This window comes from Centroberyx affinis, unplaced genomic scaffold, assembly GCF_046629955.1.
Source record: "Centroberyx affinis isolate AG114_WGS23_722 - 3 ecotype Tasmania unplaced genomic scaffold, CSIRO-AGI_Caff_v1 ptg006218l_1, whole genome shotgun sequence".
NCBI lineage: Eukaryota > Metazoa > Chordata > Actinopteri > Beryciformes > Berycidae > Centroberyx > Centroberyx affinis.
Window position 1 is genome coordinate 43,627 of NW_027283156.1, and position 11,374 is coordinate 55,000.

The 11,374-nt window shown below is 46.6% G+C and overlaps 1 protein-coding gene across 1 annotated transcript in view; it reads right to left on the minus strand.

Moving 5' to 3' along the window:
• Nucleotides 1-1,026: 1,026 nt before the first annotated feature.
• The window catches only part of LOC139638232 (uncharacterized), a 14,618-nt gene continuing 4,270 nt past the window's right edge, over nucleotides 1,027-11,374 (minus strand). Inside the window, exons 4-13 of the mRNA XM_071512299.1 lie at nucleotides 9,334-9,803; nucleotides 9,129-9,183; nucleotides 6,567-6,758; nucleotides 6,168-6,280; nucleotides 5,942-6,035; nucleotides 5,587-5,620; nucleotides 3,868-4,042; nucleotides 3,429-3,605; nucleotides 1,980-2,181; nucleotides 1,027-1,227 (exon numbers count right to left, since the gene is read on the minus strand). Coding sequence (XP_071368400.1) covers nucleotides 1,027-1,227; nucleotides 1,980-2,181; nucleotides 3,429-3,605; nucleotides 3,868-4,042; nucleotides 5,587-5,620; nucleotides 5,942-6,035; nucleotides 6,168-6,280; nucleotides 6,567-6,758; nucleotides 9,129-9,183; nucleotides 9,334-9,803 — 1,713 coding nt within the window. The remainder of the gene's footprint in view (nucleotides 1,228-1,979; nucleotides 2,182-3,428; nucleotides 3,606-3,867; nucleotides 4,043-5,586; nucleotides 5,621-5,941; nucleotides 6,036-6,167; nucleotides 6,281-6,566; nucleotides 6,759-9,128; nucleotides 9,184-9,333; nucleotides 9,804-11,374) is intronic.

The window sequence follows — 11,374 nt, forward strand, 5'->3', positions numbered from 1 at the left end:
ATATGATTTTGTCCAGAACTCCATGACTATCTGTATTGCAGGTAAACTATGATCAAAATAGTGCTTCTTCTACATTCTATAATTGTTCTTGTAAATGAAATAATGAAGCTTAACAATTCATCAATTTGCTGGGAACCCCCTGGAACCCCCTCAAGGACCCCTGGTGGTCCCCGGACCCCACATTGAGAACCACTGATTTAAACAGTTAAACTGCACCAGGTCTCCAACATTATACATCCAGCTCACTGCTGCTGGGAGGATCTGAACTCTGTGGTGCACAAGGAGGAGCCTGGTGGTATAAGTACTGTAGTAGTAGTAGTAGTAGTAGTAGTAGTAGTAGTAGTAGTAGTAGTAGTAGTAGTAGTCCAGTCTCCATGAGAAAGAAGTTTTTTTTCTCTGAAACACATGTTCAGTGTGGTAGTATCCCAGTCAGAGGTCAGAGGTCAGAGGTCAGCGCCTGGGAGACTTCAGGAGTCAGACCTGGACTCAGTGAAGCAGAAGCCAGCAGACGAGCAGAGTGTTAATGAACCCGACTGTGGTTCAGTGTGTTGGTAGAGATGTGTGTTAGAGCCAACAGGTTAACATGATTTATTCATGTTACAGGGCCTCACAACACGTCTGCAGGAGAATCCTCCAGAGTAGAAACAGTTTGTCAGAACCAGCCTGCAAACAGCCAGCAGGCTGTCAGGCTTTATTTCAGGAAAGAAAAATACAACCATTTAATATTAAGTCATTCTGTTCTACATTATATTATACTTTTAATAACTTGTACTATGATATAAAGCAATATAAGCAGGATAAGAGACACAATGATGGTACTTTATTAAAACTACAAGTTCATTAAAAATAGTACTTTATTAAAAACAACTATTTTATTAAAGCGACTAGTTCATTAAAATCAGTTACAGGGTTAACAAAGCTCTGATCTGCTTCGGTAGACACCATGGGTCAGGGGTCAAAGGTCATTTTAAGAGTCAGAGGTTGAAGTCCTGTTCCAGGCTCAGGTCAGACGTCAGGGGTCAGGGGTCAGAGGTCAGAGGTCGGGGGCGGAGCCTCCTGCTGCAGCAGCAGGTCCACAGCAGCCTCCACGTCCTGCACGATGTGGCTCGGCTCCACCAGCTCCGGGTCCAGCAGGAAGTCCCGGTGACCGTGGAACACCGTCTCCTTGACAGCACGGCTCCAGTCGCTAGGCAACGGGGAGCGAGGGTCATAGACGCCCGTGCACACCTGAGGAGACAGGTAGGACAGACAGGCAGGACAGGTCAAGTAGGACAGACAGGTAGGACAGGACAGGTCAGGTGGACAGACAGGCAGGGCAGGTCAGGTAGGACAGACAGGTAGGACAGGACAGACAGGAAGGACAGGACAGGTCAGGTAGGACAGACAGGCAGGGCAGGTCAGGTAGGACAGACAGGTAGGACAGGACAGACAGGAAGGACAGGACAGGTCAGGTAGGACAGACAGGTAGGGCAGGTCAGGTAGGACAGACAGGTAGGACAGGACAGACAGGAAGGACAGGACAGGTCAGGTAGGACAGACAGGTAGGTGCCTGTCCTGCAAACTGCACAGAGAAAGGTAACGTCTCCACAGGTGAAACTGAATCCTGGACTGGAACAAACTTTTTATTTTCCTGCAGACAGTTTTCCATCAGCAGGAACCACAGAGCTATAGACAGGACATCACAGGAAACTGTCTGTCTGTCTGTCTGTCTGTCTGTCTGTCTGTCTGTCTGTCTCTCTGTCTCTCTGTCTGCCTGTCTGTCTGTCTCTCTGTCTGTCTGTCTGTCTCTCTGTCTCTCTGTCTGCCTGTCTGTCTGTCTCTCTGTCTCTCTGCCTGTCTGTCTCTCTGTCTCTCTGCCTGTCTGTCTCTCTGTCTGCCTGTCTGCCTGTCTGTCTCTCTGTCTGCCTGTCTGTCTGTCTCTCTGTCTCTCTGCCTGTCTGTCTGTTTGTCTCTCTGTCTGCCTGTCTGTCTCTACCTACCAGTATGGAATGACAGTGTGTTGCCGTAGAAACCAGCTGACTCTCCCAGTCGGCTCCTCCCAGCTCTTCCTCTGGAGCCGCTGTCACCTGACTCCCGGTTCCCTGGGCAACCAGCTTGGCAGCGGTCGTCACGGCGGCACGTTGCTGAGCCAGGTAGCGATTGTACAGGTTAGCACCGTAGATGTCCGTCATCAGGTTGTCGCTAGGCAACAGGAGGAATCAGAATAAGAACAGCTTTGTGTTATAATCTGGTGAGAACTCACATTAATTTGTGTGGTAACCAGTAACTTAACATGTTTAAACTGTAATTAGTTATTAGTGACTTTTCAAACTTGTATTTCATCATTTTCAAATGGTTACAATCTTAGTACAAATTAAAAAGAAAAAGAAAGTACAGCGCTACATAATGTTAATAAAGCTCCTCAGGCTGACATGAGGTTTCTCCTCAGTGACATGAGGTTTCTCCTCAGTGACATGAGGTTTCTCCTCAGTGACATGAGGTTTCTCCTCAGTGACATGAGGTTTCTCCTCAGGGTGACATGAGGTTTCTCCTCAGTGACATGAGGTTTCTCCTCAGGGTGACATGAGGTTTCTCCTCAGGGTGACATGAGGTTTCTCCTCAGTGACATGAGGTTTCTCCTCAGGGTGACATGAGGTTTCTCCTCAGTGACATGAGGTTTCTCCTCAGTGACATGAGGTTTCTCCTCAGGGTGACATGAGGTTTCTCCTCAGTGACATGAGGTTTCTCCTCAGGGTGACATGAGGTTTCTCCTCAGGCTGACATGAGGTTTCTCCTCAGGGTGACATGAGGTTTCTCCTCAGGGTGACATGAGGTTTCTCCTCAGTGACATGAGGTTTCTCCTCAGATTGGGAGGAACTACAACCCCCAGCATGCCTGCAGTCTCAGCAGGTGCTCAGTGAATGGTAGGTCAGCAGTCAGTTAGTAAACCAGTCAGTCATTAAACCAGTCAGTAAACCAGTCAGTAAACCAGTCAGTCATTAAACCAGTCATTAAACCAGTCAGTAAACCAGTCAGTCATTAAACCAGTCATTAAACCAGTCAGTCATTAAACTAGTCAGTAAACCAGTCAGTAAACCAGTCAGTCATTAAACCAGTCATTAAACCAGTCAGTAAACCAGTCAGTCATTAAACCAGTCATTAAACCAGTCAGTAAACCAGTCAGTAAACCAGTCAGTCATTAAACCAGTCATTAAACCAGTCAGTCATTAAACCAGTCATTAAACCAGTCAGTAAACCAGTCAGTAAACCAGTCAGTCATTAAACCAGTCAGTAAACCAGTCAGTCATTAAACCAGTCATTAAACCAGTCATTAAACCAGTCAGTCATTAAACCAGTCATTAAACCAGTCAGTAAACCAGTCAGTAAACCAGTCAGTCATTAAACCAGTCATTAAACCAGTCATTAAACCAGTCAGTAAACAGTCTCACCCTATAGCGTACACAGTGGTAACAGGAGTGTTGTGGTTCTGCAGCCTCAGCAGGTGCTCGGCGTACTGGTAGGTGAGCAGACTGGGTTTCCCCAGCAGAGACTGGTAGGTCAACTCCCGACCGGTCAGCTTCCTGTACACCGCCTCCAGACACAGCAGGAACATCCCATGACCAAACCTGCACACAGGACAGACTGAGCACCACTTAACATGGAACTAACTAGCTAACTAACTAATTAACTAATAAACGAACTAACTACATCATAGTTAAGACTCGTTAACATGGAGCTAACACCAGACAGCAGGACGACCTTGTGACCAAACCTGGAGAGAAAGATAGGATTATAGTTAATACTAGTTAAATCTAAGTAACTAACTAACTTACTGTAGCGTGTGTGTGTGTGTGTGTTTGTGTGTGAGTGTTTGTGTGTGTTGGTTACCGTGGCGACGGGGCCTCGGCCATCCACATTAGGTCCATGTTACAGGCCAGTACCGGCAGGTGGGTGGACAGATTCGGCTCGTAGGCGGAGCCAATGTTCCCATTGGTCAGCAGCACGTCAATCACCAGCTGGAGGTTGGTCTCCCATCTGATTGGTTCACCGAACAGGATGATCGCTGGGGGGGTGGGTGGGGGGGGGGCATTGAAACAATAATAACAGCCATTAAAATTTACCATGTTATATACCCAGGTCAACTGTAAACTCATTTACTCATTACCAAGCTAGTACCATGGTAGTACTATGCTAGGTACTATAGTATATTATTATTATGATATATTATAGTCTACTTGCATAGCTGTAGTTGTGTAGTTGTACTTGTATTGTAGCTATATTGTGATGTTCTAAACTGAGTCATGTTGTTTGTTTATTGTGGTTATGTTTTTACTGTTTACTATTTTTGGTTCTCAACTGACTTACCTGGTTAAACATGATTAAATAAAAATAAATAAAATAAGTAGTTCTAGTTGTGTAGTTGTACTCGTAGTTGTGTAGTTGTAGTTGTAGTTGTGTACTTGTAGTTGTAGTTGTGTAGTTGTGTAGTTGTAGTTGTGTAGTTGTGTAGTTTTAGTTGTGTAGTTGTGTAGTTTTAGTTTTGTAGTTGTGTAGTTGTAGTTGTGTAGTTGTGTAGTTTTAGTTTTGTAGTTGTGTAGTTGTAGTTGTAGCTGTGTAGTTGTGTAGTTGTAGTTGTGTAGTTATAGTTGTGTAGTTGTGTAGTTGAAGTTGTAGTTGTAGTTGTAGTTGTGTAGTTGTAGTTGTGTAGTTGTGTAGTTGTAGTTGTGTAGTTATAGTTGTGTAGTTGTGTAGTTGAAGTTGTAGTTGTAGTTGTAGTTGTAGTTGTGTAGTTGTAGTTGTGTAGTTGTGTAGTTGTAGTTGTGTAGTTGTGTAGTTGTAGTTGTGTAGTTGTAGTTGTGTAGTTGTAGTCATAGTTGTGTAGTTGTAGTTGTGTAGTCGTGTAGTTGTGTAGTTGTGTAGTTGTAGTTGTGTAGTTGTGTAGTTGTAGTTGTGTAGTTGTAGTTGTGTAGTTGTAGTCATAGTTGTGTAGTTGTAGTTGTGTAGTTGTGTAGTTGTAGGTGTGTAGTTGTAGTTGTGTAGTTGTAGTTGTAGTTGTGTAGTTGTAGTTGTGTAGTTGTAGTTGTAGTTGTGTAGTTGTAGTTGTGTAGTTGTAGTTGTAGTTGTGTAGTTGTAGTTGTAGTTGTGTAGTTGTAGTTGTGTAGTTGTATAGTTGTAGTTGTGTAGTTGCAGTTGTGTAGTTGTAGTTGTAGTTGTAGTTGTGTAGTTGTAGGTGTGTAGTTGTAGTTGTGTAGTTGTAGTTGTGTAGTTGTGTAGTTGTAGTTGTGTAGTTGTGTAGTTGTGTAGTTGTAGTTGTGTAGTTGTAGTTGTGTAGTTGTAGTTGTGTAGTTGTGTAGTTGTAGTTGTGTAGTTGTGTAGTTGTGTAGTTGTAGTTGTGTAGTTGTAGTTGTGTAGTTGTAGTTGTAGTTGTGTAGTTGTAGTTGTGTAGTTGTGTGGTTGTAGTTGTGTAGTTGTGTAGTTGTGTAGTTGTAGTTGTAGTTGTGTAGTTGTGTAGTTGTGTAGTTGTAGTTGTGTAGTTGTGTAGTTGTGTAGTTGTGTAGTTGTAGTTGTGTAGTTGTGTAGTTGTGTAGTTGTGTAGTTGTGTGTTACCTTCTACTTTAGGAAGAGTCTGCAGAGGAGACGACTGAAACAGAGAAACGCTGATATCTTAGATTACCGACAAATACTAGAAACTCAAAAACATTCTACAGTTATATTGTAGTCATATAATAGTTATATTGTAGTTATATATTAGTTATATTGTAATCATATAATAGTTATATTGTAGTTATATATTAGTTATATTGTAATCATATATTAGTTATATTGTAGTTATATATTAGTTATATTGTAATCATATATTAGTTATATTGTAGTTATATATTAGTTATATTGTAGTTATATATTAGTTATATTGTAGTTATATATTAGTTATATTACAGTTAGAGTTCAGTACTGTACATACTGGCAGTCTGGGCCGTCTGTTGTGATCCACCATGTCCAGCAGGGGGTGATGTTCTCTCAGCTGCTCGATGCTCACGACCTTCTGGAAACCCAGACTGGACCAACAGTGAAGGTTCAATAATACAAATATATTACAGCTTCTTTTACACAAGCAATCTCATTGGTCAAAGCTGCCTCTGGACCTTGCTGATACCATTCTCAGGGGTCAGAGGTCATGTTAAGGATACTTGTTGGCGATGTCCGTCACCGGTCCCTGTCCAGACACCAACACACACTTATCATGGAAACTAGTCAACATCCGCAAAGGACTGTGGGATAGCATGACCTGCTCCGGGGCGATCTAGAGAGAGAGAGAGAGACGGAGAGAGACAGAGAGAGAGAGCGAGAGAGAGAGAGAGAGAGACAGAGAGAGAGACAGAGAGAGAGAGCGAGAGAGAGAGAGAGAGACAGAGAGAGAGACAGAGAGAGAGACAGAGAGAGAGAGAGAGAGAGAGACAGAGAGAGAGACAGAGAGAGAGACAGAGAGAGAGAGAGACAGGTAATTGAAACTGTTCTCCTCCACATGTCTGTTTTATCTGCCCACCTGTCTGTCTGTGTACCTCCCTACCTCTACCTGTCTGTCCTACCTGGACCCCGAGGAGGTGAGACAGCTGGTTGGCCTTGTGTTGCCGCAGACAGTTTCCTGCGTTGGTGACGAATACGACAGGAAACAGGAAGTTGTTGTTGGAGTCCAGCAGCTTCCTGAACGCCCGGCGAGCCGCAGGGAGCAACGAGCCGCCGCGCAGCAAGACCCCGTCCACATCCAGCAACACACCGGCCTGAGAGACAGACAGGTCAGAGAGAGAGACAGGTCAGAGAGAGAGACAGGCAGGCAGAGAGACAGGTCAGAGAGAGAGACAGGTCAGAGAGAGAGACAGGCAGGCAGAGAGACAGGTCAGAGACAGAGACAGGCAGGCAGAGAGACAGGTCAGAGAGAGAGACAGGTCAGAGAGAGAGACAGGTCAGAGAGAGAGACAGGCAGGCAGAGAGACAGGTCAGAGAGAGAGACAGGTCAGAGAGAGAGACAGGCAGGCAGAGAGACAGGTCAGAGAGAGAGAGACAGGCAGGCAGAGAGACAGGTCAGAGAGAGAGACAGGTCAGAGAGAGAGACAGGCAGGGAGAGAGACAGGTCAGAGAGAGAGACAGGTCAGAGAGAGAGACAGGCAGGCAGAGAGACAGGTCAGAGAGACAGACAGGCAGGCAGAGAGACAGGTCAGAGAGAGAGACAGGTCAGAGAGAGAGACAGGCAGGGAGAGAGACAGGTCAGAGAGAGAGACAGGTCAGAGAGAGAGACAGGCAGGCAGAGAGACAGGTCAGAGAGAGAGACAGGTCAGAGAGAGAGACAGGCAGGGAGAGAGACAGGTCAGAGAGAGAGACAGGTCAGAGAGAGAGACAGGCAGGCAGAGAGACAGGTCAGAGAGACAGACAGGCAGGCAGAGAGACAGGTCAGAGAGAGAGACAGGTCAGAGAGAGAGACAGGCAGGGAGAGAGACAGGTCAGAGAGAGAGACAGGTCAGAGAGAGAGACAGGCAGGGAGAGAGACAGGTCAGAGAGAGAGACAGGCAGGCAGAGAGACAGGTCAGAGAGAGAGACAGGTCAGAGAGAGAGACAGGCAGGGAGAGAGACAGGTCAGAGAGAGAGACAGGCAGGGAGAGAGACAGGTCAGAGAGAGAGACAGGCAGGGAGAGAGACAGGTCAGAGAGAGAGACAGGCAGGCAGAGAGACAGGTCAGAGAGAGAGACAGGCAGGGAGAGAGACAGGTCAGAGAGAGAGACAGGCAGGGAGAGAGACAGGTCAGAGAGAGAGACAGGCAGGGAGAGAGACAGGTCAGAGAGACAGGCAGGCAGAGAGAGAGAGACAGGGAGAGAGAGAGAGGCAGACAGGTTTCATTCCAATCCAAAACTGAACTGATTTAGTTCCTCTGATCTGATCAATCAGTATCGATCAACAAGGTACTCAAACGAATCAGGATGATGTTGAAGGAGCAGGTACAGACAGGCACAGACAGGCACAGACAGGTAGACAGGCACAGACAGGCACAGACAGGTAGACAGGCACAGACAGGCACAGACAGGTAGACAGGTACAGACAGGTACAGACAGGTACAGACAGGTACAAACAGGCACAGACAGGTACAGACAGGTAGACAGGCACAGACAGGTACAGACAGGTAGACAGGCACAGACAGGCACAGACAGGTAGACAGGCACAGACAGGCACAGACAGGTAGACAGGCACAGACAGGTAGACAGGCACAGACAGGCACAGACAGGTAGACAGGCACAGACAGGCACAGACAGGTAGACAGGCACAGACAGGTACAGACAGGTAGACAGATACAGACAGGTACAGACAGGCACAGATAGGCACAGACAGGTAGACAGGCACAGACAGGCACAGACAGGTAGACAGTCACAGATAGGCACAGACAGGTAGACAGGCACAGACAGGCACAGACAGGCACAGACAGGTAGACAGGCACAGACAGGTACAGACAGGTACAGACAGGTAGACAGGCACAGACAGGCACAGACAGGTAGACAGGCACAGACAGGCACAGACAGGTAGACAGGCACAGACAGAGTCTGTACTCTCTCTGACTTGGCTTCCTGGCTGCAGCTCTCTGTTGGTCTAATCTTGAGTCTACAGAGTGGATCAGTGTGTGGAAGCTGATCTGCAGGACGGACTGAACCTGCAGGACGGACTGAACCTGCAGGACGGACTGAACCTGCAGGACGGAGTGAACCTGCAGGACGGACTGAACCTGCAGGACGGAGTGAACCTGCTGAACAATCTGAACCTGCAGGACAGGACTGAACCTGTAGGACAGGACTGAATCTGCAGGACAGGACTGAACCTGCAGGACGGACTGAACTTGCAGGACAGGACTGAACCTGCAGGACGGACTGAACCTGCTGAACAGGACTGAACCTGCAGGACGGACTGAACCTGCTGAACAGGACTGAACCTGCAGGACGGACTGAACCTGCAGGACGGACTGAACCTGCTGAACGGACTGAACCTGCTGAACAATCTGAACCTGCAGGACAGACTGAACCTGCAGGACGGACTGAACCTGCAGGACGGACTGAACCTGCAGGACAGGACTGAACCTGCAGGACGGACTGAACCTGCAGGACGGACTGAACCTGTTGAACGGACTGAACCTGCTGAACAATCTGAACCTGCAGGACAGGACTGAACCTGCAGGACAGGACTGACCCTGCTGAACGGACTGAACCTGCTGAACGGACTGAACCTGCTGAACAATCTGAACCTGCAGGACGGACTGAACCTGCAGGACAGGAATGAACCTGCAGGACGGACTGAACCTGCAGGACGGACTGAACCTACTGAACGGACTGAACCTGCTGAACGGAGTGAACCTGCAGGACGGACTGAACCTGCAGGACGGACTGAACTTGCAGGACAGGACTGAACCTGCAGGACGGACTGACCCTGCTGAACGGACTGAACCTGCTGAACGGACTGAACCTGCAGGACAGGACTGAACCTGCAGGACGGACTGAACCTGCTGAACAGGACTGAACCTGCAGGACGGACTGAACCTGCAGGACGGACTGAACCTGCTGAACGGACTGAACCTGCTGAACAATCTGAACCTGCAGGACAGGACTGAACCTGCAGGACAGGACTGAACCTGCAGGACAGGACTGACCCTGCTGAACGGACTGAACCTGCTGAACGGAGTGAACCTGCAGGACGGACTGAACCTGCAGGACGGACTGAACCTGCAGGACGGACTGAACCTGCTGAACGGACTGAATCTGCAGGACGGACTGAACCTGGAGGACGGACTGAACCTGCAGGACGGACTTGAGACGCGAGAGTCGAACGTTTCTCCACACAAAACACAAACATCGATACTTTCTGTAGGTGTTTCAGGTCCGGACGACATTTGGGCTAATCTCTATAAACAGAAATCTGCATATGAGACTCGTCTCTCGACTCAGACTCCGTTCTCGTGTCTCAAGTCTCTAATCGGACTGTAAACGATGACCGGCTCAGGAAGAGGAAGTCTCGGTCCGGATGTCCGCCGGCTGCACCGGAAACCCCCAAATATCGGCCGTCGCCCCCAGAGTCTGATCGATCAGACCGATAGACGACGGGTTCCCAGATTGTTTTACAGTTTTTCTCAGTCGCTTTGGTACATTTCTCAGATCAGAATTGAAATTCTCAAAACTACAATCTTCACATCATTGTGTCACTTGTGCATCAAAAAAGCAGTTTCTCATTTCTTTGAACAAGTTGCAAATGCTTTGGTACATCCATGCAAATGATTATGTACAATTCTCTGCTGTTTCCTACATTATCAATTGCTTATGTCATGTTGATCAAAATGTATTATACTGGGTCTCTGTTGAATAGTCTCACCCCCCACAACATTTAGGCATTAGTTCATCGCATAAGTCTTTGGGTTTGGGTTAGACAGGACCGTCAGGAGGTGTAGGAAGACTGCACTGTAATTCCTACAGTACTGCAGTACAGTTTTCCCTAAGGAGATTGTCCTATGTTCACATTTCTACTTTTGTTTTTTTTCTTTGTGCTATGCAGTGCTGTCTTTTCCTTTCTGTATCGCAGTGACATGGTCTGTCAACAAATTACAGTACAAACAGTAAAAGCGTAAATGTGAATCTTGTCCAGTCTCTTGCAATCAATCTCCCACATACACTAAGGTGTAACTTACAATTTACAATAATTGTCTTCAAAACTTTAGCCATAGTTTACATCAGAAATCCCTCCAGAGTACACTGTTATATTGACAACATGACTAAGCAATTTATTTAGTCTTATCCGTACACAATGACACAAGGACTTGTCATTCTGATGCACTGACATGTTCATTGACACAGATATTTACTTTTGAGAGATGAACTAAGGATTTTGAGCAAGAGACTGGCTTTTGCAGGTAATCCATGGTGTTTTGCTATTTGTACGAATTGTTTTGAGAAATGCACTTACTGTTTTGCAAATGTCGAGGATGATTCGAGAAATGTACCAAAGCGACTGAGAGAAACTGTAAAAGTAAAGTGTTAGAGTACTTTCACGTTACCCACGTAAAATCATGCCTTTAAAATACGTCTTCTGCTGATGTCATCGCTCTTAATGTACAGAAATCATCTCTAGTCATCAGGTTTGGGACACTGCTGTTGTCTAAAGAAAACATCAAGCAGCTTTCAGTCAGCTGGTTCACAGAAAACACTCAGTGGGTTTGTGGGTTTGGACCAACTGGATCACAGCAGCAGGTGGTTCTGACTTTATCATCACTGTGAAACATTGGCACAGCGTTCCTCTCTATAAAAAAGCCTAATTTGAGAAAAAATATGCTATCGACACGGAGCTATTGAGGTTAAAAGGCGCATCGACCGGTGAA